The sequence below is a fragment of the Boleophthalmus pectinirostris genome, unplaced genomic scaffold (assembly GCF_026225935.1).
Source record: "Boleophthalmus pectinirostris isolate CB_2022bp ecotype Guang Dong unplaced genomic scaffold, ASM2622593v1 HiC_scaffold_10, whole genome shotgun sequence".
NCBI classification, from domain to species: domain Eukaryota; kingdom Metazoa; phylum Chordata; class Actinopteri; order Gobiiformes; family Gobiidae; genus Boleophthalmus; species Boleophthalmus pectinirostris.
This window is the reverse complement of record NW_026570971.1, coordinates 16,670,537-16,697,887: the sequence shown is the minus strand read 5'-3', so window position 1 is coordinate 16,697,887 and position 27,351 is coordinate 16,670,537. Positions and strand designations below refer to the sequence as shown.

The 27,351-nt window shown below is 41.1% G+C and overlaps 4 protein-coding genes across 6 annotated transcripts in view; 2 read left to right on the top strand and 2 right to left on the bottom strand.

Moving 5' to 3' along the window:
* The window catches only part of zdhhc14 (zinc finger DHHC-type palmitoyltransferase 14), a 28,153-nt gene extending 23,558 nt beyond the window's left edge, over nt 1-4,595 (top strand). Inside the window, exons 7-10 of the mRNA XM_020919682.2 lie at nt 249-351; nt 450-559; nt 1,546-1,651; nt 3,662-4,595. Of these exons, the coding sequence (XP_020775341.1) occupies nt 249-351; nt 450-559; nt 1,546-1,651; nt 3,662-4,153 (811 nt within the window). The 3' untranslated portion in view covers nt 4,154-4,595. The remainder of the gene's footprint in view (nt 1-248; nt 352-449; nt 560-1,545; nt 1,652-3,661) is intronic.
* Nucleotides 4,596-4,733: 138 nt separating this feature from the next.
* On the bottom strand, nt 4,734-8,237 carry LOC110155249 (galectin-8-like). Its single transcript, XM_020919314.2, has 8 exons — nt 8,030-8,237; nt 7,718-7,806; nt 6,855-7,065; nt 6,669-6,788; nt 6,548-6,574; nt 5,748-5,836; nt 5,513-5,678; nt 4,734-5,441 (listed from the first exon to the last, which is right to left on the bottom strand). The coding sequence occupies exons 1-8, from the start codon at nt 8,066-8,068 to the stop codon at nt 5,292-5,294; spliced, it is 891 nt and encodes a 296-aa protein (XP_020774973.2). The 5' UTR covers nt 8,069-8,237; the 3' UTR covers nt 4,734-5,291.
* LOC110155251 (interferon alpha-inducible protein 27-like protein 2A) lies at nt 6,972-16,879 on the top strand. 3 transcript variants are annotated; one of them, XR_008632569.1, is made up of 9 exons: nt 6,974-7,111; nt 8,406-8,538; nt 10,050-10,079; nt 12,684-12,845; nt 13,154-15,276; nt 15,775-15,908; nt 16,034-16,063; nt 16,256-16,417; nt 16,676-16,879. XR_008632569.1 is itself a non-coding variant. In XM_020919317.2 (4 exons), exons 1-4 carry the CDS (start codon nt 15,899-15,901, stop codon nt 16,759-16,761), a joined length of 288 nt encoding a protein of 95 aa, XP_020774976.2. In that variant the 5' UTR covers nt 15,797-15,898; the 3' UTR covers nt 16,762-16,879. The 3 variants fall into 3 exon arrangements, 1 of the variants encoding a protein (XP_020774976.2); XR_008632566.1 differs by having other exon boundaries at nt 6,972-7,111; nt 13,154-15,908; XM_020919317.2 differs by lacking the exons at nt 6,974-7,111; nt 8,406-8,538; nt 10,050-10,079; nt 12,684-12,845; nt 13,154-15,276 and having other exon boundaries at nt 15,797-15,908.
* A 3,413-nt stretch (nt 16,880-20,292) lies between these two features.
* Nucleotides 20,293-26,640, bottom strand: LOC110155393 (cytosolic 5'-nucleotidase 1A-like). The gene is given in 7 exon segments (XM_020919493.2): nt 20,293-20,652; nt 21,107-21,291; nt 21,624-21,679; nt 21,681-21,744; nt 24,153-24,282; nt 25,479-25,646; nt 26,524-26,640. Coding segments are annotated over 7 exon segments (1,080 nt in total).
* Between the last annotated feature and the right edge of the window lie 711 nt (nt 26,641-27,351).

The following is a 27,351-nucleotide window of genomic DNA, read 5'->3' as shown; positions in this document are numbered from 1 at the left end:
CTTTTCAACTGCCTTTGTATTCTTGATGTGGTGCAGAAAGCATGCTGTTGTCCCTGTCAAATGAGCTGGTAACGTAGAACTATTGGCAAGAGCAGAGCAACCTTAGGCTGTAGGTCAGTATGCTAGAACCGGCAAAAGTCCCAGTCTTCGCTCTGGCTCCACAGAATGAATAACGGCTTTTTCTATTAACTAAAAGTAAACCGTATAGTGAACCCTCAAAGTAAATAGACCTTAACAGGCTGTGCTACTGTGCTGGAGGTGGTGGTGTGCTTTTTCTCAGTCTGGTCTATAGTGGGCCTCTCAGGCTTCCATACTTACTTGATCAGCTCAAACCAGACCACTAATGAAGATGTAAGTATGTCCATATATATCTAAAGCCACATACAGCATTAAACACAAATGGCAGAGTGTGGCATCTTCATTTGGGACTCTTGTTTATGTTTGCCCAGATTAAAGGTTCATGGTCTTCTAAAAGAGGGAAGGACAACTACAATCCCTACAGCTATGGAAATATTTTCACCAACTGCTGTGCAGCGCTGTGCGGACCCCTGCCTCCCAGGTACAGCATACACACACTCTGCTTGAGACATAGTCTCATTTCTAAATTCTCCACAGTCACCCAAGTGGTCCTGACTATTCACCAGACTCCTTTTGATGTGCAGAGCTGCCTCCAGCTTTGGCTCTATACATATCCACTAAGACACTGCAGAAGGAGAAGAGATTTTAACTGAAGTCAAGATCAAAGTTTCTGATAGATTAGATTTCACACTTGTGCTCTTCATGTGATTTAAGGGAGAGTTCAGCCAGTGTCTTTAGTCCAGAGTCCAAGATGGATTCAAGTGCGCTATTAAAAATATTTTTCAAGCCATCATACAATACCAGGAGATAAGACAGTTTCCAGGTTGTGGTATTTAACAGTGATTTTTAAACATTTTGACATGCACTGTGCTTTAGTCACCCCTGACCATAGCCATAGCTCAGCAGTCATGAAGAGTGGGTCACAGAGCAGAGTCCAGGCGCACAGGTGGTCACCATCTGGACTCTGTCTGTTTATTATGTTTGTGGCCAGCCACAGGCGTCACACAGCTGGAGGCAGGAGCGAGGGAGGCAGCCTGGACTCCACAAACCCACTGTTTTGTGCATTGGAAGGAGGACTAAAGTTTGTAACTGTACCTCTTCTTTAACTCGCCATCTTAACATGTTCAACAACAGAGTTTTGACTGTTACACAAGCAGCTGGTACAGATTCTGCTCTACAGTTCTGCTCAGACGTAACATAATTACCCAGTGTAAAGCCTTTGACTTGAAGGAAATTATAGTCTTTGACCATGTTTTAGTGGGATGTGTTAAATCCCAACTCTTTACTATTGAAATAAATATTGTCCTGCACCACTAAAAACCACATGTTTTATATATAATTCAAATATTTACCAACTCAAATATTTTCATTTTGAAGATTAACTGTGGAGGACTTTACAACCTAAATAGATTGTTAATGTAACTCTTGACATATGTTTTTTCCTGTTTCCTTGTTCTGTCTTTGCAGTCTCATCGACAGACGGGGCTTTATTCAATCAGATGCCCCGCAGATGGCACCACCAACCAACGGCATCACTATGTACGGCGCCACACAGTCCCAGCAGAGCCACATGGTAAGCTTCTTCTAAGTGGACACTTGGCCCCATCACTAATAGGACAAAATAAATTAGCTGTTAGTGCAACAGAATTCAGTTAGTAAAGTTTTAATGTAAAAAATAATGTGATACATTTAGGAACGTTTGGGAATAATGTCTGATGATTTTAGAATTCTAAAATGATATATATAATTATACGTTTTTCCCAAATCAAAAGTCTGATCATTTCTTCTCCCTGCCATGTTTAAACCTTTGAATGACATCATTGTTGCCGTGTTGTTTTACTGGCACATTACAAGCTGCAGCCTCGTCTCATCTGGAGCTGATCTTAAAGCTCACTCCGACATGTCCGACAGTCTTTAGGGCTGAGAGGGGAGTGCACTGGTTCACTGCTCGAGAGCTGCTGCAACATTCCCTTACGTTAGCACATTCACAAATAACCACCATCTGTTTTCAGAGGCAGATCATGACACACACTTGCAATATAGTGGTAAGAAAAATAACATGTTGAACATGACAGACAGGTGCTTAAATGTAGCAACAATAGAGCTATTATCTCCTATTTTTAGGTGCACTCCTTTTGATTTTTGACTAAATCATTTAGAGTAATAAATACATGCTGTACATGATGAACAGTATGGACAAAACAGACATGAAGAACAATGTACTGAGGCCACTAAGCTGGCTGACATTGCTAATGGCTGACAAATGTAAGGCTGCTGCGTTGGAATCAGGCATCTCTCTGATGTAGCATGAAAGCCACTGCCTGCATGTCGGAGACATCAGAAAGAGTTGCCACGGTAACAGTTAGTGTAACATGACAAAATCATGTTACATCCTGGATTTGTGTAGAGGAAAGCACATGCTATCAAAAAATTCAACTTCAATGACAATTTTGTTAAGAGACTTGCCTTCTGTTTTTGTTGTTTTTTTCAATTTTATTATAATAAACAGCCTAGTAAATGTGATCCGTTAGACTAAATCATTTATAATAATAAATACATGCTGTACATGATGAACAGTATGGACAGAACAGACATGAAGAACAATATGCTGATGCCATTAAGCTTGTTCTTCACTTTCCTCCTTAATCCACTGGAACAAACTCATCCTTCAGTGACCTTGTAATAATGACAGATTAAACATGCCTTATTAAAGCTGATGATTAGGTCTTCTTCAGTGTGGAAAATCAGCAGATAGAAAAGAGCACCAACATACCACCTGACCCACACAGTGCAGTGCCATATACTATACCAATCACTCTTGACTCTTGATACCTTTATATTTATGAATTTTGATTCATTGTAGATTCGTAATGCAGGCCCATTTACTATCACCTCCGTGAGTCTTTCCATTCTGGAGACTGTACTCCAGAATATGAACCTATTTTATGATTGGGAGAAAAATACGTATAGACTGCTTTGTAGTCAGACACTACTCCAACATGTTGCTCCAACAATATTGACGCGTTGGTCGAACGCACAGGACAAACTCCCGAGAAGGACAAGTAAATCCTAATTTGTACTTTTTCCAGGTCAGTGACAGTGAGACTGAAAGGTGAGGCTCTGGGAAGTTTGATTCAAATGCTCACATTTCAGGCTGTGGTGTGGCTCTCATGGGGGACACTATCAAACTTCTCTTGTTCCAGTACTTTTGTAATGCCTGTCACCTCTCCACATGTGAAAAAGAGGCTTACCAAATTTAAGATAATCTGCCCGGAGCTAATGTATGGTATTGATAATGCTACATGCCCTAACCCAGTTGGCGTGCTCCACTTCTATGTGTGATTTCTGTTGCAAAGCAATACGGTGCAGATCAATAGGCCATGAAGGGTAGACTGGATAGCTGTGTGTTTGCATTGACTGGGCTGCTGTTTCTGGGGCAGATGCACGAGCTACTTTCTGGTGTGTGGTTGTGCACTTTAACAATAGTACTAACATCTGGTTTCTCTTCTCTCCCTTTGTCTTTTCTTTTCTTTCATGCACACAATCCTTTCCCCATCCTGTTTTTGTTCCTTTTTCTGCTCAGTGTGATCAGGATCAGTGCATTCAGAGCACCAAATTCGTTTTACAGGCTGCCACCACCCCTCTCCTCCAGCAGCAAAGCAGTGAGCCCGTCATCCTGACAGCTTCCCCAGAAAACGGGATCCTGAGTGGTCGGACAGCGCTGTCACTGGGCGGTCCCTGTACCTCACTCCCCCTCGGACAACCCACTCCTCCCACGTCAACGTCGAGCCTGAGCTGTCATGAAGTTGTGGACATGTTACCCATCCACACTCACACACACCCCCACACCCACACGCACCCCCACGCCCACAACCACACACACCCCCTTCAAGACCCCATGGCTCATCACCACTTCCTGACCCCAGAGGAAGTGCCCTCGCCGCCGGGCATGCTCCCCTGTGGCAGCCCCATGGGTCACAGCCCCACGGTGCAGGCGGGCTTCTATAATCCTGCCAGTCAGGACTCCCTGCACGAAGACTCTGTCAGAGGACTGGTCAAACTCAGCTCAGTCTGACACTGGCAGACCCCGAGCCCCCCGCCCAGCCCCCTGTGCCACAGACTCCACAGCACATGCTGAACTGAATAAGCTGTGGTCTACTCTGCTGCTACTAATACCCTCAAGCCAGTGTTTTGCCTTTGCTGGAGTTGGGAGAGATACTTGCCCAATTAGCCCATAGACAACACCTTTTTAGTCACTCGAAGGAATTTCTTCTTAGAGGACCTGTTTCAAGACAAAATGCCATTTTCTGTGAAAAGCAAACCTGCTGATTGGACAATGTGTTTGGCCATATTTGGACTTTTAAGTCAGCATTTCAACAATTGGTTTCATGATATTGCATATCATGTTGAGTTTTTTTCTACGTTTATGTAAGAAAATAAGACTGTACTGTTTCATGGTATTACAGAAAAATACAAAAATATATTTCCTGTGGATATTAATAAAACTTTTTATCAGATATGTCTGGATGAAGTATTTTTTAAGAATTCTGTGCCATCTTATCACAAACTCATCTTTATATAAGGTGCAGCAGTAGTTTGGTGCCATCTTGTGGATACAAGTGGTAAAGATTAGTGACAAATGACTGAGCAGACCGTTGTTTATTGATGCATTTCATGAGTTTATTTTTTCAACAACTACACACATACTAGGGCAAAGGGCTGGGTTGTCTATAAATGTTATAACTGATGGATCAATACTGGTTTATACTTTTTAATCATAATGTTCCAGGAAAAAATTAAATATGTTTCAAGTGTTGAGTTCATAAGAACTTACTTAACAAAATAAATGCCTTCTGTTTTAATGTTGATCCAGATTTTTACCACTATGTGTGAACCCATTATATACATTCCTATTAGGTTAGTATGGAACATTTTGAGCGAACTCTACTTGTAAACAATTGATTACAAATTAGGGCTGTCTTTCAGTATCATTCTTTTTGATAGCACAGCTGTAGCGTGAAATGGGAAGAGAGAGTGTATAGACATTCAGTAAATGGTTGAGGCTGGAAAGTGAACCCATGAAGCTGATGTAACCGCATATGTGCACCGCCTTAAACCATCACACCACTGACGAGAACTTGAATTGTTATTCTTTGTTCTTGCTGTTTATGTTGCACAGAGAATAGTGTTGTAGGCTGCTCAGGAGATGAACATCACCACACTTTGACATCGATGAGCTCCACATCTCCCATGATCTCAATCTGATCAATGCTTTTCAGGTCCTGCACTCTGTGTCTGAACTCAAATAGGTGCAACCCATTCACTGCCACCTTAAACTGATGGGGCTGACAGAGAATGAGAATCTACAAAGAAAATGCAGATTGTTAAAGTACCAACTAGTGTTTCTGCACATTGGGAGTAATATTATATTTACCTCAAAGTATTCCCCAGAAGAGAATGGAAAGAAGGGCAACTCCCGCTCTTCATACCCCCAGCATTCACTCAGGTATGAGTTCCTTATAAACACGGTTGACTTTATGCGAGGGTTAAGATGCAGAGCAATGTTTTCTGTTTGGCTACTTCGTAGATTAATAGTGAAGCTGTAATACAAAAGTGTTGTAAAACCCTAACATTAAACATGCGCATGTATGGATACTTGTGTTCCTTACCTGTGAGGGTAGATGCTGACCTGTCCTTTGATTGTAATGTGCTCCCCTGGGCTGAGTCCATTGAGCATACTACCTTTGTATGGGAGATTCTGAAATGTTCAGAATTATTAGAAAATTTTAAAATACAACTCCTCAATCTTGTCCTATAAAGATATATAGCTGCTCTCCACTTCGAAGTTTGAGTATTGGCAAATTTGTATTTATTTATTTTGATTTAACGTCACCCAATAAAAATATACATAGATCTGTCTCTATTGCCCATTGGCACAACAGATTCAAAGTTACTGTACATAAATTATACAGGATTGTATTCTTGCTATATGAGCATTTGCATAGATGGACAACAGCAATATTATTTTAAAACTCAAATCTATTGTTACAGCATGAGCACCAAGCAGCCATATCTGGTATGAAACTATTGTTTTTGCTCACGCTACCTACATAGTTTGAATTCTGTTTAGGCTGCAATTGCGTAACATGCTACTTGAACACCCTTTTTCCATTTCACTATAAACTTAAACTTTCTTGTGTAATATCCAAAGACAACTTTAAATTAATTGATAAATTAACGTGTGCAAAAACATACAATACATATTGGTTAGCAGTGCAATATTGTGTTGCACCACTACAGATGTGACTCAATACATTTAATGTGAAGGCTGTTTTGGGACATTTGGTGATTCTGCAGTAACAAGCACAGCAAACTGCACAAAGATGCCATTGAGGTCAGATTTAGTAACATCACAAGACACTTCCCATGTTTTGTCCAAGATGAATGACGCAAATAAGGCAAAACTCACCAAGTCACCTGATTCTGAGTATATTGCCTATAACAGGGCAGAGCCAAACAAAGTCATAAGTAAACAAATGACTCAAACGGCATATCTTCATCTATGAGAGGGCAGGATAGAGATAACTTACTGAACTTGGGATGTAGCCAACAGCACACACCCGGACGTCTCCTGAAACAGAAAACGTGTCCACCCTGTTCAGTGGCATTCTGTGCTTGTATTCCAGCAGGTGTGTGCCATTCACCGCCACCTACAAGTATTTGAAATGATCTGCACCTGCCCATCACAATCTTTGAAACATAAGGTAATAACTGACCTTAAAGGCATTTTTATGTACCAATATAAGGGCCTCAAAGGGGGCTCCTTGTTTGAAAGGTAGCTGATAAATGGTTTCCTCTTTGCCCCAACTTTCCTTCTGCAGGGAGTTGCAGATGACACACAGTTGGCCACTGAACTGAGCCCGGAAGCAAAGAGCCACATCTGAGCACGGCTTAGTGCTGCAACCGCTTGACAAATCTATCTGAAAGCTAGAAAAAAAAAACAGACATTCAGACATTCACGTGACAGGGGAAGGTACAGTACAACTCCAACTGTTTCTTCTATTCTGACACAGATGACCTCTGGGGCAATTTGTAGTAAAAAAAATTATTTTGCTCCTCTTTCTGTTTATGGGTTTCAAGTTACTGTTATATGGTGCCATTTTCAGGATGTCTGATCATTCAAAATATGTAATATTATTTTTGAATTGCTATGAGAATGACAACTAGCCAAACTTTTCATCACTTTGAAATCCAACAATACTATGATTAAAATTTTAAGCTAAACAGTGACTGAGGTGGTAACATAATATATGTATAACCAGTCTATTCAATTCCAGTACATGGCATACAGTTGTGCCCTGGAAAAAAAAAAAAAACTTCAGCCCACCTTGCCTGTGTGAATGTGGCAGAATTGTCTTACTTACTTTGATTTGATTTATTTGTGAAATAGCCACAATGTTTGAGGTACTTCACTGCTAGGCATTTCCACTATTTTGTTAATAAGGTGGAGATACAGGCTATCAGTAGGCTATAGATCGTTGCTATACTACTCTGTAAAAACAAAGATTTATTACACTGGAGAATGTAGGTTAATACATGAAACGTGATCCCCTCGTCCACATGCACATGGTAGGTCTACCTGTCAGCATGCTGAGGCACAGTGCCCTGGACTATGATGACTTCTCCCGGGTGTAGGCCTCCAGGTATGGCTCCTGTGTACGGGATCACCTGAGAAGAGAAATAAAAGGAAAACTAGCTCAAAGGTGACGTGCGCCTTATAGGTTATATAAAACAGATGGAACTCAGAGCGCACTCTCTCAGCCATTGAAGTGCTGGACATGACATTTACGAAATGTACACACGTCATCTAGAGTTTTTAGGTGTTATAATGTGTCTAGCTCTAGGTATCTATACGCTGCTAATAGCCTACTATACTGAACAAGACTCTTACCGGGTTTAGTATTCTGTGTTTCGCATTGGCTACAGACATCGAGATTCGTCTGTCAGGTTACACCATGTAGACGTGCTTAAAAGTAGTGTGAAACGCTATACCGAGTATACGTTTTAATAGTATCGTAATATAAGCCTGCATAACACAGCTATGAGCATCTTCTCGGGCAGGCCTGGATCCCTCGCGCATGCGTAACTGCGGGGGGGTAGTATTTATTTATTTAGTTTTATTTATTTAGTTTTATTTTTTGTTTGTTTGTTTTTGATTTTTGTTTTTTTATTTGCTCCATGTTTTTTGTATGTACCTCGTTTAAACTTGTATTTCAGTTTCTGTACTTGAAACACGGATCTATTAAAAGCTGTTCTATCTATTTAAGCTGTAGTTTGTCCCTCGTCGGCCACCGTTCTTTTGTTAAAGATTACCAACACTTGGGCGGCAGCAGAGTGAGTCGGACCCTTTTGTGCAACTCGGGTGTACCCAGATTCTCTTTATCATCATTATGCGTTTGTGTGAGTATTATTCTTTTCATTATTTGGACCATAGCTTATGTCTGTGCCAGGGGTCTCCAACTGTAGCTCGAAAGCTCCACTCCCATCCACGGACATTGTGTACTAATAAATGGACAAAGGGTTATGTTTTTACAGGCTTCTAAGTGTAACCTTGCCCTCTAAAGGTTGTATGGAGGATTTTTTTTTGTTTTTTTGTTTCAAGTTGTCAATGATAGCATTATAGAGGTGCAGTAGCCTTGTAATTATGATGACCAAAAAAAGAGAATAAAAATTCATCAACTCTGGACGTGGTGGGGCCAGCTAAACATTTGCCAATAGATAACGACACGGCCTCGTTATCTGTTAGCTGACAGGCTATCAATCAAACTCCCTACGTTTCTAGCGTAACTGACCTGCCTGCGCGCCGCCGGTACGTGGTTTACGTACGCCTTTCACGCAGTCCACAAAGACGCAAGACGCACAGACGCTGTTTACTCCACCAATGCAACAGTTCTTAGCGGCTTTTTTTGACCTATATCTTCCTCGCAGTTAGCACAAAGTTTGTTGCAATGGCAGACAAGAATCCAGGAGCAGTTAGCCGCAAAAGAAAGTCCGTTTTTGAGGTCGCTGAAAGAAGAAGACAAGGGGAAAAGCAGCGAAGCCAAACTAAGGTGATTCTTGTAGATTCATTCCAGCGATGGCGCGACTGAAGCAGACGCAGGGTCTAAAGACTGACGCATTGGTCGCCAAATTACTCCTGGACAGGTAACTTCTGCTTATTATGAAAACGTACTTTATTTCCAAGAGCTAGTCAAACGTTTTTTCAGGACACGAAAGCGATATCCTATGTCTGAAAACGTAATTTTCAAGGCAAAGAAAGAGTCCGCTTGCTGCTGCGTGTTGTAGCTAGTTCATTCGCACTGAATCTCCGCGCAACCTTCTCTGCTCCCCTTTCCTACTCCTGTCCCCGCTGCCCGTTCCGCTCTTCCCCCTTCTCCTCACTTCTACGGGCACGGAATTCCGCGCACCGCTCCCCTCTCCTCTCTCCTCTCTCCTCTCTCCCTGCTCCGCTCTTCTCCCTGCTCCTCACTTCTCGTCCGCGAACGAAATGTCCGCACACCCGCTCCCCCCGCTCCTCACTTCTCCGCCTTGCCTAACCAACACTGTAGTTAGTTGTTTACAAGTCATGTGCAGCTCACCGGCTGTAAACAAACCTGTTTCTGGCGTAGTGAGGAGGCGGGAGAAGGCGTTTCTACGTAGGGAGCTGTAGGGGAGGGGGGGTGGTTTCACGCATGCGCAACATTTGAAAAAGGACAAACAGTCGCTGGATTTCTCGTTCCTTGGAAAATCCTCTATACACCTTTAAGTATAATCGTCTAATTTTCTTGCGGACGGCTAAAATTAGTTGCTCTCTGGGTTTTTGTTTTGTAAAAGTAGCTGCCCGGAGTTAAATGGTTGGAGACTCCTGATGTAAGGTGTTTTATTGGCAGAATGTTACGTTTCCAGTAATTTTTTTTATTTGATCTTTTTAGCGACGTTCGGTGCAGTGGCTGTCGGAGCAGGTAAGATTCATTAGGCTTATTATTCTTGATTTAGTTGCCCAATGGCAAATGGAGAAATTCAATTTGTCAACCAGCTGGACAAAAGTTTATTTGGTCGAATACTTTTCCATCCAAGCTGCTTCTTCAGTTTTGGTCAGACGCTGATGGACACTTCCTTAAATCTGTCTGAAGGAAGGAGCTAACTACAATGAAACTACTCTGAAAGTAACACACCTACTTGTTTACAGTTTGTTTGCTCAGCCTATTGAACTTGAGTGTGGGTCATATTATCATAATCATTCAGGGCTTTCACACCTCTGGGCCTGACCTGGCTATCTCTATTTTTTTCTTTGTTTGTTTTGATTTAGGTTTGAGGATGGAGTTGTAAATGAGATAGATGATGTCTGAGGCCTCCGTTTCTGTTTAAGGAAGAATTCTCTTTCTTAACAAAAATGTGGTCCACTCCATTCACTGCAGTGAGCGCTACACTGGAGAAACAAAATAGCCACTTCACAAGAGGATGTATCAGCACAGACAAGAGAGCAGCAGTGGACCTCAGTGTGCCATACACCTCCACCTAAAAGCCACGGGCCTCTCCTTTGAGGACAGTGAGGTACAGGTCTGAGCCAGAGAAAAGAACTGGTTTGAGAGGGAGTTAAAGAAGCTATTTTTTTAAGAAGAGAACCCTTCCTTAAACAAAAATGGAGGACTCAGACACCATCTATCTCCTGTTTACAACTCCATCCATCTCCTGTTTACACTCTCCATCCTCAAACCTAAATCAAAACAAACAAAGAAAACAATAGAGATAGCCAGGTCAGGCCCAGAGCTGTGAAAGCTCCATTATGGCCCTGAATGATTCTGCTAATATGACCCCACACTCAGTACAGCTCAATAGGCCTAGCTAAGTAACAGAAACTGTAAACAAGTAGGTGTGTTAGTTTCAGAGTAGTTTCAGCGTAGTTATTTCCTCCCTGCAGGCAGATAAAAGGCAGTGTCCACCAGCATCTGACCAGAACTGAAGAAGCAGCTTGGATGAGCTGTGAAACGTGTTTGACCAAATAAACTTTTGTCCAGTTGACAAACTGAATTTCTCCTTTTGCCATGGATTCTACCTAGTCAACTGAGGGATTGTACACACATCTTAGTAGCCTAATGATGACAATGGTTCATCATTATATTAGAGTAGCCTATTGTTTCTCAAACTGTGGCACGAGCTCCTTCAGGTGCTTCTTGGACAGCTCTTTAGTTTGTGGGTTCGCCTAATTGAGTTTTATTTTATCAATTTTATATCGTCCAAACTACAGTGGGAAGGATGTAATCCACTTGTAGACCTGGTTTAGCCTCATTAGTCCCTCTCAAAAAATTTAAATATCATGAAAAAGTTCAGTATTTTCAGAAAGTCCAACCTATATACCTATACCTATAGATTCATAACACATCCAGTGAAGCTCTCAAGCCTTTCTTTCTTGGGTTTCAGATAAAGAAAACCCAAAATTCTGTGTCTCAGACAATTAGAATAGTGTGAAAAAGCTGAATACTGGGAAGTTGTGGTGTTTCCTGAGACTTTAAATGGTCTTACTCTGGGTCAGTGGGCTACACATGGGAAAGGCTGTGGACTGAGCAGATGTTAAGCAGACAGTCACTGACACCCTCCACATGGAGAAAGCCACAAAAGGTCATTGCTAAAGAAGCTGGTTCTTTGCAGAGTACTCCAAGCAGAGTGGAAGAAAAAAGTGTGGTAGGAAAAGGGGCACCAGCAAAAGGGATGGCTGCAGTCTTGAGAGGATTGTCCAGCAAAGTCCATTCAAGAATTTGGGGGAGCTTCACAAGGAGTGGACTGAGGCTGGAGTCAGTGCATTAAGAGCCATTACAGTCAAAGCTGCTTTCCTGGGCTGTGGAGAAAAAGAACTGGAATGTTGCTCAGTAGTCCAAAGTCCTCTTTTCAGATGAAAGTAAATTTTGCATATATTTTGGAAATCAAGGTCCAAGAGTCTGGAGGAAGAGTGGAGAGCCATTGAATCCACGTTGCAGTCCAGTGTGAAGTTTTCAGTCAGTGATAATTTGGGCTGCCATGTCATCTGCTGGTATTGGTTTACTGTATCTTTTGAAGTCCACAGACAGTGTAGCCATCTACCAGGACATTTTAGAACACTTTATGCTTACTTCTGCTGACAAACTTTATGGAGGTGCTGATTTCATTTTCCAGTAGGACTTGACACCTGCCCACACAACCAAAGGTATACCAAAAGATGGTTCACTGACCATGGTGTTACTGTGCTTGATTGGCCTGCAAACTCGCCTGATCTGAACCCCACAAAGAATCTTGTCAAGAGGAAAATGAGAGACACCAGAGACAGCAAGGCAGATGATCTGAAGGCCCTATCAAAGCAACCTGGGCTGCAGGGTGATCGCCTCCATGCCACGGTGCATTGATGCCAAAGGAGGCCCAACCAAATACTGAGTACATAGAAATTAATATATTTTTCAGAAACCTGACATTTTTGTTTAAAATCTAATTTTAAAAAATTATCTTATGTAATATTGTAATTTTCTGAGACGATGAATTTTGTGTTTTTATTATCTATTATCATAAAAACTCTTGAAATATTTCACTCTGAGCAGTAGGCTCTGTGGCTGCAATCCCGTTGGTCCTGGGAGCAGTGGGCTTTGGAGCAACAGGAATAGCGGCTGGTTCCGTAGCAGCCAAAATGATGTCAGCTGCAGCCATTGCTAATGGTGGAGGAGTGGCTGCTGGAAGCACAGTGGCTGTTCTCCAGTCAGTTGGTAAGGAAAATACATTATTTATGAAGTAGTTTGTTGTGTCTTTACACTCTGCACCTACTTTGACAGTTTGGGGTGAATGAGTGATTGGTGATGGGTGGACGGGCCGATGGTAGAGAATGGCACAGTCTGCTCCAGGGCAGCTGTGGCAGGGCCCAAGGATAGAATCTTAATGAGAGAGTAAATAATGACCATCTGAAGGTTTAAGAAACATTGTTATTAGAATGCTTTATTGTTACCATGAACCATTTCAAATGTTGCTGTAAAAAACAAAACTAACTTAACAAATGATATGTATTGTGTGTCTGCAGGAATGGCTGGTCTCGGGGGAGCTGCTACAACGGCTGTTGCCACTGCTGGAGGGGCTTTGGGAGCTGTTGTTTCTAAAATCAGACGTTAATGAATATTACATGAGACAAAACCTATTGGATGATTGGTGCCATTATCAAAAATCAATTACTTTTCTATCATTTAATTTAAGTTAGTTTGTCTCTGAATATAAATAGCCTACTTGGGGACAATTATTGACAGTGCCCTTTGAACCACCACTGCAAGAAGGTTCTCTTTTTATGGAATACATTTTTTAATGTCAATAATGTAAGAGAATTAAAGTAATTTATCTTCCACCTACATCTCAGTTTAACATTGACTCACAAAAGCTGTATTTACATCATGATCTTCCCTTCACGTACCATTGGCATACCACTATATAAATTGTGGCATATTGTGACATATAACTGGTGTCTACTGGCCTTCATAGGCTCACCACACTGGCTTTTAAACCTCCTCCTTTGGAATCATAGTCAAGGGGCTTGAACACTCAAAGATCATATTATGTTCACTTTTTGAAATCATACTATGTTGACTTTAAGGCCCCCCGGGCCCATATTACTAATGGTAAATAAACCTCCTGTGTAAGACATCCAGTTGGTCTCCAGCCTTTTTCTTTCACCCTTTCTTGGACAAGCTGAAAAATTCAACAACAAGTAATAATCTTATGACCTTATTTTTTATTGAATCAGTTCTTGCATTTTATATTGTCCCAAACCACGCACTCTTCAAGGAGATCGGATCTTTTATTAAAGGGAATGTACTTCTCCATGTCCAAGTGTGAGTCTAAGTTGTGATTAAGGCTACTATTGTGTGCACAACACTTTTCCTTTGGGAGAATAATAAAGATAAAAGTAAAGATAACAAGTATTAGAGCCAGATATTGACCATTTGTCTCATGGGGCTCACATTCAACTGAAGCTTGTTATGATTTTTATGTGATAGATTCAATTCAAACAACGTAATTATAGACACATGCCTGATTCTTATGGAAGCAAACACAATACATAAGCTGCTACAGCTACTGTAAATGATTGGGATCATATTAAACAGTAGGTATTATATTAAACAATATGCCCTAAAATATGAACATTTCAAAACTTTTTTTTTAATGTACATACACATTACATGTTCTATAACACCTTCCTTTTCACTCACAGCCATAACACATATTGAAAGTATTCAATTATGCATATTCAAAACATGATTGCTTGATTTGATTCATATATTATAGCGTAGTAGGTCATGGGCAAAGTGCAGGAACAGTCCGTCTCAAGATATGGGCCTGACTTGGTCAGGAATACCAAGCTGGAGGATTTTGCCTATTGTGCATGTTTTTAATTTTCCACTTTATTCATTTGTGCAGTATTTACATGGTCCAGGGGCCTGTTCTCATGCTCGTGCTCGAAGAACTTGTTCAGTCCATGGGCTTTGTAAATACACTCTGACTCAGAAAATAACAAATTCAGGTGTATAAATGGAAAAGGCCTATAATTCTAGCCATTTAATTGTAACTGGCTCTAATTGATGAGAGCTCAGAGAATCCACAGATTGTGGTTTTAAAACATTTATTTCAACTGTAAACTCTTTATAAAACTTTGATCAAAAAGGCAACTAAAATCACTAAAATAACTAGTACTTTGTGTAGTATTTTATGATTTCATAAGTATAATTTTGGCACCACTTTTATTTGAGTATATTTTTATCCATGTAACTGCATATTTACTTAACATTTTTGTACTATTACCACCACTGCTGTTACCTCCTCCAAAAACAGTGCAACTGCACTTGTGTGTTTTGGAGCAGTGTAATGTCAGATGTGTGTGCTGTCTGCTTTTATTTTCCTGGAGAGAGTCCAATCAGAACTACCCTGAGTGACAGCTGTTTTATCATTTAAGAGCCTGACCTGAGACCTAAAGACTTAGACTAACAACAAGTGCAGTTTCTTTGACTGATTTCCTTGTCATGTCAATCCCAGTGCTCTGTCCTAGGTCCACTTTGAGGGTGTCCTGTGTGACCTGGGGAAGGAAACTGGGTCATAATGAGTCAGTGGCCGTGTGGGAATGGAGAGAACAGATTGTGTAGAACAGAATTTGTTCATAGGGTAAGTCTATACATGATGATGATGATTTTATTTTTCCAGGAATATTCCACAATGGCATTAAACTAACCTATCACACGTGTTTATATTGGTCATGGAAAACAATTATTCTTATTATTTGTAGGGTCGCCACTCAATAGATCTGACCTGTAACTGTCCTGGTAGTGTTTGTTTACATTGAGATAAATACATTAAACACCATACTGTGAAACATTCCAGGTCATCCAGGTAGGACCAGTAACAAAGAAATGTCAATTCTATCAACTGGACTAAAATTTTAGAGTGAAGAGATTTAAGACAGATGTAAGACAGTGTCCCATCAGTAACCTGAGCAGAACTGAAGAAGACGATTGGATGAGTCACGAAATTTATTTTTGAAGTGATTTTAGTGGCATAATTGTGTTTCTCAATGTTTAATTATGTTTCTCAATGCTTTATCGTGTACCTAACCTGAACTTGATGTTTTTTTGTTTGTTTTTTTACAACTTTCGGGTTGATAAGGCACCCTCTGCTGGTCAGTTTCGCTTTTCTTATTTAAAGTTTCGTTTCTTTGTAAGTCCGAAACCTCTCTATATATAAAGAGCACCAACTCGACTGCGCAGAGATCCTACAGTTTCTGGCTACTATGGGGTTACGTGAGTATTAACCTTTTTTTTTTTTTTTTTTTGGCATTATTTAAACCAGAGCATGTGTCTTTAGGCTACTTTTATTACTGGTAAATTGTTTCCACTAAGTTTTTTTTTTGTTTTTGTTTTTTTAGTGAGTTTCTGTGCAATTGCTGCCGGAGCAGGTAAGATTCATAAGGCCTATGATTTTGAATAGCCTATGATGATGATGATGATGGTGATTAGACTGTATTTTAAAGTAGTCTAGATGTTAGGGTGACTAAATTTCAAGACTCATAACCTACTATGTGTAGGCCTACAGTAGGCTATGCATAGTTTTGCTGAAAAATGTTTTGACTCTCTCTTCCTCGGAGTAGCAGGCTCTGTGGCTGCAGTCCCGTTGGTCCTGGGAGCAGTGGGCTTTGGAGCAACAGGAATAGTGGCTGGTTCCGTAGCAGCCAAAATGATGTCAGTTGCAGCCATTGCTAATGGAGGAGGAGTGGCTGCTGGAAGCACAGTGGCTGTTCTCCAGTCAGTTGGTAAGGAAAATCCATTATTTATAGTAGTTTGTTGTGTCTTTGGGCAAGACACTGCACCCACTTTGACAGTTTGGGGTGAATGAGTGATTGGTGATGGGTGGAGAATGGCACAGTCTGAATCTTAAAGAGAGAGTAAATAATGATAGTAAGAAACATTGTTATTCGAATGTTTTATTGTTACCAGATGAACCATTTCAAACATTGCAGTAAAAAACAACACAAACAAATCAAATGTGTATGTGTTTTGTGTGTCTGCAGGAATGGCTGGACTCGGTGGAGCTGCTACAGCGGCTCTTGGCAGCGCTGGAGGGGTTGTGGGAGCTGTTATTGCTGCAATCGTGTAAAACTAACAACAAATCGAGGAATACTACATTTGACTAAACATAATGGATACTTACATCCATTACCATTGTCAAAACTAAAATGGTCTTAATAAAAATAAATGATTTGTATATTTTAAAAGAGTCCTGTTTTTATAATTTCTAATAAAACCACACACCCTTTTCAGTGAGTTTACTATAATTGAAGTGCATCTTTATGTTATGTATTAATGTGGTATAACAAAACACCAAGATGGATTTGAAACTAGAATTCATAATTCTAACGTGACATCACAAAGCTTCATATAGCCCTATTATAATAATATTTTAAACTGATCTTAATTATTCATAGTGCCCTTCTGTGGATTAAATAAACTGTACTTACATGTGGTAAACTGTCAAGCGTGATGGCTAAAAATAACACAAGTGCAAGAGTCAGATAATGGCCATTTGGTGCATGGTTCAACTAATATTCAACTGAAGGTTTTTGAAACAACTTAATCATAGACATTTGCATGATTCTAAGGTCGTTTTCACACCGCTAGTTCGATTATTTGGTCCGCACCAGGCAATAAAATTGTTATTATGTAGCAAATACACTCCAGTGTGGTCCGCGTTTACACCGGCAAATGAACCAAAACTGATTCGATTGACGTGTCTCTGTTTCCCCGGTAAAACAGCGATACTCCAGTTATCAACACCGATGTTCCTGTTAAAACCACGGGCCATCCTCATCTCAAATTATCACCATGAACTCATAAAACAGCAACATGTAGAACTTTGTACAAACTCACCGCATCAGCCCAGAGTTCGGGTAACAGCAGCAGCCAACAGCTCCTCAGGACGGGGCTGGGGTCTGGTCCTTGGTCCTTGGTCTGTTACAAGTTCATTGGTCAGATGGTCCGGAGGCTCCATCCTCCATGTGCTGGTTCCAAACGGTGGCGAGCAAGACCAGTGCTTGATGGACTGAGTCCGAGCGGGTACGTTCCGTCGTCTGCGCGCTGTTTCCGTGCGGGAAAAGCAAGAATGCGCTGTGGACTACAGGTCTGTGCTGCTCCTGTCCTCCGCGCTCCAGAACCGTGGCTGGTTCCAAGGTGGTGCAGCATCCGGACAGAAGCGTGAGTCCAGTTTGGTTTGTTATATGTTGTTCTGACGGTCAGTCCTTGGCGCATTTGGTTCTTCCCGGGGAAAGTTCTTCCTCAGGTCGAGGCTCCCCGCTCCAGCTCCTCTGAGCCCGGCCTGAACCGGAGCTGCTCCCGCTGGTTCGGGACTCTGGTTTGGATCTAGTCCGACTGTATTTCTCACACTAGGCTAAAAGCAGGGACTTTTTTAAGTTGTATCAATTGAATGGGCGATTGCCTATTGCCATGAAATTATTTGGTTAATTAAAGCCTAAAATAACAAATGTTGGTTGCTGTGTGATCACGGGGGAACACCGGGTCGTCTCTGTGCGTGTAGGTCCCGAACAGGGGGACGCACCCCCAATTTTGACTCACTCTGGAGCCACACGTTCGCACACTGATACTTGCTCTGATCTTCGTGTGTTTCATTCTCTGTATTGGCCATTGTTGGTAAAATAATTCGAAAATGAATCGCGTCTGCGTCTGGACAACAATCTGTTACTGCGCTGGAGTCGTACAGCGTCATTTCAGGCAGAGGAGACGCGTGTCCCTCCCATGATGCATTTGGAATAGTCCGTTTGTCCATACTGTCTATGGTTTGGACCCGGGTTCGCGTTCACACCAGAGGAACCGCACCAAAGTTGGTCATTTGGTGCGGATTCAAGCGAACCGAGACCACCTCTTTTTTGCGGTCTCGGTCCGCTTGATTTGGTTCGGGTCCGATTCCGATTGACGCTTTCACACCAACGCAAACGAACCGAACTAACCACTTTTGGTTCGAATGGACCGTTTGGTGCGCACCAAATACTGTCGGTGTGAAAACACCCTTAGGGACAAACGGACTATTCGAAATGCATCATGGGAGGGACACGCGTCTCCTCTGCCTGAAATGACGCGCTGTACGACTCCAGCGCAGTAACAGATTGTTGTCCAGACGCAGACGCGATTCATTTTCGAATTATTTTACCAACAATGGCCAATACAGAGAATGTAACACACGAAGATCAGAGCAAGTACCAATGTGCGAACGTGTGGCTCCAGAGTGAGTCAAAAAGACAAGCCCCCGGTGTTCCCCGTCTGCTGTCAGAACAACATATAACAAACCAAACTGGACTCACGCTTCTGTCCGGATGCTGCACTACCTCGGAACCAGCCGCGATTCTTGAGCGCGGAGAACCGGAGTAGCCCGCACAGACCTGTAGTCCACAGCGCATTCTCACTTTCCCCGCACAGAACCAGCGCGCAGACGACGGAACGTTCCCGCTTAGACCCAGTCCACTGCGCACTGGTCTTGCTCGCCACCGTTTGGAACCAGCACATGAAGGACAGAGCCTCCGGACTTACCTGACCAACGCGCTTGTAGGACGACAGAAGACCAAGGACCAGACCCCAGCCCCGTCCTGAGGAGCTGCGCGCTACTGTGAGCGCTGTTGGCTGCTGCTGTTACCTTAACTCAGGACTGATGTGCGGTGAGTTTGAACAAAGTTCTACATGTTGCTGTTTTATGAGTTCATGATGATAATTTGAGATGAGGATGGCCCGTGGTTTTAACAGGAACATCGGTGTTGATAACTGGAGTATCGCTGTTTTCCCGGGAAACAGAGACACGTCAACCGAACCAGTTTTGGTTCGTTTGCCGGTGTGAACACGGACCACACTGGAGTGTATTTGCTACATAATAACAATTTTATTGCCTGGTGCGGACCAAATAATCGAACTAGCGGTGTGAAAACGACCTAAATGCAGCAAATAATATATAATACATACAGCCCTATTAGCTTATAAATGATTAGGGTTATATAAAAAAAAAATGCAATATAGACTGAAATATACACATTTCAGAAGCTTTTTTTTTTTAATTTAAATTCACATTATATATTTTATAACACCTTCCTTTCATTCAGACTGAATCCACAGAATAGCCAATGCATCACACACATCAAGACAACACAGTCAAAACTCAAAACTAATATAAAATTATAGACTGTAGCACACAAACAACATGCAAGACAGAAAAGGCACCCATTTCAAAACAAATGAACATAGAAAACAAAAAATATGATTGTTTGATTTGTTTCTTAAACTATAGCCTATTTCAAATTTTATATATATATATACTAGTATAACATTTAATCTTTATATGGCTCTTTTAAAATATTGACTTTTCGTACTATAACTAAATGACCATTGTGAACACCTCCTTTGATAAGGCACTCATTATATTCTCTTTAGCCTTTACGCTTAATAATTTTATTTTATTTCTGACTCTTTTAGATATACTCTTTTACTTGAAGTTGCCATACATAAATAATTTCGCATAAGGTTTACAAATAAATAATAAATGTTTCTTTCTTTATATACCAAATGGCACCACCACAAAAAGGTGACACAGCTACATGCTAAAAAAAAAAAAAGTCTTTTCCGCACCAGATAATCAATTACGAGCCTGAGGTTTTGTTCCCTTATTGGCCACTTTCTGCGCGATCCCATAGGGCACGTGACAGGCCACAGTTCCCAGCTCAGCAGCGCCCTCTATATGAAACATCTGGTCGTCAAAGAAGAGATGTGGCCGGATCTTCTCCAGCATGGGGCCCTTGGGAGCCCCCGCCAGAAAGAGCGCCTCGTCTATCTCCAGGCCCCACGAGCGAAGGGTTTTGAGCGCCCGAGCCCCGGAGCTGGCGGCGCTTCGGGCCGTCACCAGGTACGTGCGGATGGGACAGTCCATTCTCTGACCTTTGTCGTAAAACTTCTTCTGCAGCTTTCCCAGTGCCTCCAGGAAGCCTTTTAGGGGCCCCTGCATGGAGAAGAGTTAGACATTTTAAAACACGTGTGAGGTGGTCATGTGTTTGCGCGTTGGAATATTGTGGTTAAATATGTTTGGACTGGACTGAAATTAATCAAATGTCAAACGTGAAATGTCAGTGATTTATGCGGAAGAACAAGAAGGAGACGAAAGATATTTTTTTAATTCAAGCTAGAGTAGTGTTACGACTGTGTTAGTGTAGAACATAGAGATAAAAAGACTGCGGGCCATTATAGAAAAAAATTACGCTGTGCACCTTTTTAAGTTTATTTTATTGTTTCCGTGAGGAAATGTGTCTTCTGCATTTGCCCCATCCTCCAATGCTGCCAAAGCAACAGTCCGTCTGCAGATATGGTCTTGACTTGGCCAGGAATATCAAGCTGGAGGATTTTGCATGTTGTGCATGTTTTTAGTTTTCCACTTTATTCTTTTGTGCAGTACTTACATGGTCCAGGGGCCTGTTCTCATGCTCCTTCTCATGCTCGAAGAACTTGTCCAGTCCATGGGCTTTGTAAATGCGCTCTGACTCGTCTGAAAACAGGACCGCGTCGCCGTCGAAGGCCACGCGCAGCTGTACGTCGGACACTTCAGTGATCTTATCTGGGGTGAACATTGTGGCCGCTGCTATACCTGCCATCACAAAGCACCACGTGACCCAGGGGTGGAAAATAACGAATTCTGGCCTATAATTCTAGCCATTTAATTGTAATTGTCTGTAATTGATGAGAGCTCAGCGAATCCACAGATTGTGGTTTTAAAAATATTTAATTCAACTTAAAACTCTTTATAAAACTTTGATCTTAAACGCAACAAAAATGACTAAAATAACTAGTACTTTGAGTTGTATTTTATGTTTTCGTAAGTACAATTTTGGCACCAATTGTATTTGAGAATGTATTTATTTAACAACATTTTTTAGTACTGTTACCTGCTCATTCAAGAGTTATAAAATGCTTTGGTACCTTCTTCCAGTGCTTCCCGGACCTTGCTTGAATCTGCAGATAGGTACAGGTTTGTGGTAGGCCTTTAAATATCCTATTGGGCTTTTCCCTCCAGTCATACAGAAGCGCTCAATCAATAACTCTGCAAGTAGGAACAAAAACAGTGCAACTGCAGTCATGTTTTGGAGCAGTGTAATGTCACCTTCTACAGACGTGTGTGCTGTCTGCTTTCTTTTTCCTACAGAGCGCCCAATCAGAACTACCCTGAGTGACAGCTTTTTATCATTTAAGAGCCTGACCTGAGACCTAAAGACTAGGGATGTAACAATAACTGAAATATTGTGATATTGCATCATCAAAAGTCTCACCATAATATCGTGGGCTGTCACAATATATCGAATTACAAGTTCCTTTGCTTAAATTAATGGTTTTATAGAAGCAACAGTTTAAGAACATCGGAAACTACATATCCCATGATTCATTTCAGTGCAGACAACATGAAGAAATATGTTTTTTACTTAAATTCTTGGGATTATGACAGAAATAATTCACACCAAAATCTTGTCAAGGTGTTTTAAAAGCAAAAAAGTGTCCTATTTACAGTTATATTAACATTTCCAAAATATCGCAATAAATATCCTACCGTAATATCGTACCAAGAAATATCGTTGTATCCCTACTAAAACGTAGACTAACAACAAGTGCAGTTTCTTTGACTGATTTCCTTGTCATGTCAATCCCAGTGCTCTGTCCTAGGTCCACTTTGAGGGTGTCCTGTGTGACCTGGGGAAGGAAACTGGGTCATGATGAGTCAGTGGCCGTGTGGGAATGGAGAGAAGATTGTGTAGAACAGAATTTGTTCATAGGGTAAATCTACACATGATGATGATGATTTTACTTTTCCAGGAATATTCCACAATGGCATTAAACTAGCCTATCACATGTGTTTGTATTGGTCATGGAAAACAATCATTCTTATTATGTGCAGGCTTGCTGTTCCATAGATCTGACCTGTAACTGTCCTGGTAGTGTTTGTTTACATTGAGATAAATACGTTAAATACCATACTGTGAAACATGCCAGGTCATCCAGGTAGGACCAGTAGCCAGAGGTGGGACCAAGTCAGTGTTTTGCAGGTATCAAGTAAGTCTCAAGTCTTTGACCTCAAGTCCAAGTCAAGTCCCAAGTCAAATACAGGCAAGTCCAAGTCGAGTCTCAAGTCACCGGCCCATAAGTCCAAGTCAAGTAGAAGTCATCTGCTTTGAGCTTCAAGTCATTTCAAGTCATTAAATCAAAGCAATTTATGTGATTTTTAAATAAATTTGTACTTAAAAAATCATAGTGTATTTATATATGAGTATTTATAGAGTTTATAAGAGTTGTAGAAATGTAAATTTTTCTTTTTTAAATGTTTTGACAAGATCTTAGTATGAATCATTATGGTCAGAATAGAAAGAATTCAAATTTAAAAGTGCTTCTCAAGTCTTCTCAAGTCACAGGGCTCAAGTCTGAGTCAAGTCCCAAGTCACTGACTTTCAAGTCCAAGTCGAGTCCCATGTCTTAGCCCATTTTATCAAGTCAAGTCTCAAGTCCTAAAAATAGTGACTCAAGTCTGACTCAAGTCCAAGTCACGACTTGCAAGTCCCACTTCTGTCAATAGCAAAGAAATGTCAATTCTGTCAACTGGATTAAAGTTTTAGAGTGAAGAGATATAAGACAGATGTAAGGCAGTGTCCCACCAGTAACCTGAGCAGAACTAAAGAAGATGATTGGATGAGTGACGAAATGTCTTTTGTCCAGTTAACAGAACGGAATTTTCTTAACTTTGAGTCCTACCTAGATGACTGAGGGATTGCACTGACATCTCCATGGAAATAAGCAGGCACGGGACCCTTCATTAGAAAAATTACATTGTACAACTTTAAATAGTATGTCACAGAATGTACGCCAAGCATATGCAGTAGCACCAAATATGCATCACATTAAATAGAAGATTGATTGACTGAAGACATTCATGTGTAGATTTTCTTTGGGGTGCATACAAATTGCTTTTATGGGCTGGTTAGATTATAAAATCTTAAGATTAATTATGTAAAGATCACAGTTTGAAAATGCAATATTTTATTTTTCAAATTGTTGTACTGAATAAGACAGATGTGCTGCTCTGTCCAAGCCACAAGGGGGCAGTGTGAGAATAAATATTATCGCTAAATACATTGCATCATATTACAAACATATTAAACCTAAAACAGATATAGTAACTACAATGCACTTATTAAACTAGAAAAGCTTTTATTATTTTATCATGATCTAACCCTAAAATTAACCATAAACTTTAAAATTATTCACAATATTTTTTTCTAAATCTAATATTAAATGTTGAAAAATGTTGTTAATATACCAACAAATAAATACTTTCTTTTACTTCTAGTAAACATTGACTGTCAAAGATATCCATGTAAAAATATATTAACAAAAATCACCCCCTTCCCCCACAGCTATTGCACCCATAATGTATATAGTGCAAGGGGGCGCTCACTTGTGACTTACGGTGGTGGTTGATGGTGTTGATAAGACGAAGGCCCACGTATGCATGGTTATTTGTTATAAGCACCACATCAAAGAGCTCTTCACTGGATGGGTACAGTTCTCTTAATTGAGCGTTCACTGCCTCCAGAGCCTGCCCACACAAATATAGGGATTAAGAGAGACTGCACAATATAGATTCAATGTATTTTATGATAGTGTTCATCATAGGATTGTATACGAGAAAAAGGTGCAAATTTTGTAATTAGTTAGTCCTGGTTTAGACTTCATGTGGTTCTGGGCAAGTTGTGTTTTAGTTCTTTTGTAGCTGGTTCACTCAGTTTTTACATGTGCTAAATCCTGATTAGAAATGCACCAATCCTGCTTTGCAATTCTGATTTCTTTTATGATATGATATGATATGACACCTAGTGCTATCTGCCGACACTGGGGTTTCTCTTGTGTAGTTCTGGTCTGAGTTTAAACCTTATTTAGTTCTGGCCCAGTCCTTGCTGTTTTTTATTAAAGATTTTGATTAATAAGAAATAAGAAAGTATGACTAATAGTTCATATTCCATTAATTAACATACTTAAAGGTGCATTGTGTAACTTTTCTGGTGGAGGGTCCATCCATTTCCTTCCGCTTATCCGGGGCCAGGTCACGGGGGCAGCAGTCTAAGCAGGGACTCCCAGACTTCCTTCACCCCTGAGACTTCCTCCAGCTCCTCCGGGGGTCTCTGGGGCATTCCCAGGCCAGCCTAGAGACTTAATTTCTCCAGCGTGTCCTGGATCTTCCCCAGGGCCTCCTCCCAGCGGGACATGCCCAGAACACTTCCCGAGGGAGGCGCCCAGGAGGCATCCGGAACAGGCGCCCGGGCCACCTCAACTGGTTCCTCTCAACATGGAGGAGTAACGACTCTACTCCGAGCTCCTCCTGTGTGACTGAGCTCCTCACCCTATCTCTAAGGGAGCACCAAGTCACCCTGTGAAGGGTCCGTCAAATGCTTTTTTTATCACTTTGTCTGGAATGTTTCATAGTATGGCTTTGAACCTTTCTATCTTCATGGAGACTAAACCAGAACAAGTTTCAGATCAGATCTGTGGCGAGGCAACCCCGCTCACAATCAGAATGCCTGTTTTTCTAGGTATTTTTGAGCTTTAAAACCACCTGTAATTGAATAAATGTAAGGTAGAGCTGTTTAATATCATATATAGAAATTACAGTGTCCGTAGAAACAAGCAGGTGAAGAAACCTCAACCAGAAACATTACGTTAAGTTTAATAATATGATGCAGCTTTGGATAACAGACAAGAAGTTTTAATTTAATTAGTATTTTTTAGCGATCTTACCTTGACAAAGGAGAAGGCTGGACCGGGGCTGAAGGGCTCTGTTTCGTGGTCCACTTGATACTTGATGTACTCCTCCATGCCGTGCTCCTCAAAGATCCTCTGCTCCTTCTCCATGTTGAAGAGAACTCGAGAGGACACTGCGATGGTGATAGCATTCTCCGACTTAGGCTACAGAAACAAAAATGGTCAAAACACAAATCTTTTTTTTGTTTTTGTTTTTAATCATCTAAGCTTTATAAGTTGTCCACGTTTTTGTTGCTAATGTTTTGAGTAGTGACGTAACAGCATCATAGTGACAGCAGGCTGATAGGACATACTTTCCGGAGGCTGACTTTGATAGTGACATGCCAGAGAACTGACACCTGTTAACTCTTTAGCTTGCTATTCACTATTAAACATATTTGTAAAACACATAATACAGCTTGTATAGAGTAGTTTTAACTAGGTGTCTTGACCTTTTTCAAATTCAATTGCACAGATAAAGTACTTAAAAGAAAATAATCCATTCACTGCTAATTTTGCGTGTCAAAAATATGAAAACATGATTGAAACCAGTCAATACATCCAAAAATTCATCCACTAACAAAATCTTAACGTGTTATTACTATCCAAATTGAGTTTTATAATAATGAATATTACAAAGAATAGATGTCAGCATGTGAATACTGTTGTTCAAATAGTAAACAATGTTGGTGTAGCATCTTAGTTTATTAACTATGCCTGCGTTCTGGACAAAGATACCAAGTATTTCTTCTCTAGAGGGGTATTATGTTGTTTCTCTTTAATCGAGCCAGAATATCTTGTCTAATTTGTAATCAGATACCTATGCTTTTGTCTCACTTGGCAATAGACTTCATATTGAATAGCATCCCAAAACATGACCTGTAACATTAGCTCTCTACTTCTACACATACACATAATTCTTGTTTATGCTAGGCTATAACGTAACATGATTGTATTTGACCAGGGGCTCGTTCCAAAAATGCAACTATTCTTGACATGACAGCTCAAAATCCTGTCAGTCTAGTTGCTTTACATTACTTACAGGTTGTGGCTTTCTGGTTGGTGTGGAGGGCTTCGGAGCATCTTCCACCGTAGTTCTATCTCCCCTGCTGCCATTTGTGGTCGTGTTTCCTCCACTGAGAGTTTGGCCGCTGCTCATGTTTACCCAGCTCTTCCACACTCTCCAGGACCACACTGAGCGCCAGTGCGTCCCGTGATGGCTCTATCCCCCTTGTTCCAACACTCTGTCTTCAATATTTCATTTCAGTGGTGCACTCTCAAGATGACAGCAGCGTAGATGAAAAAAAAAAAATGCACCACTGCGGAAATACACAAGTGGGTGTATAGGGAAAGACTTAATCCCCTCTCCTTATCCTCACGGCTTCTGTTACTATGTGTTCTTATGTCACGACGTTCTACTCTGACTTAAAGCCATTTAGCATCCTCCCCTTTTTTAACCCTTGCAAGTTCCTGGAGTGGTGGCTGCAGATATGATTTAATGTAAGTGACAACTAGAAGATGCTCTTACTGAACAATGAAGGCCACATAATGCGTCACGATGCTTGAACTGAGTCATGTTTCACCTTTTGTGCAATTTCCTTCAGCAGCTAATGTTATTACTTTAAGACAACCTTATTTCATACTGCTGTGCTTTTTCCAAATCACGTTCCTGTTCAGTGATGTTGAAAATGATGTCCACCGTGGGTCATCTGCCGCCATCTTCATTATTGTATTTTGCCTCAGTGTGTGTACAACAGCGCTGCAGGATCCTTTCCACCGATAGAGTTACACATCCGCAACCCCCAGTTACCAGGCAACGGAGGGAAACTGCGGCTGAAGTATGATTGGCTGAGGGGAGGGTGTAATGCGA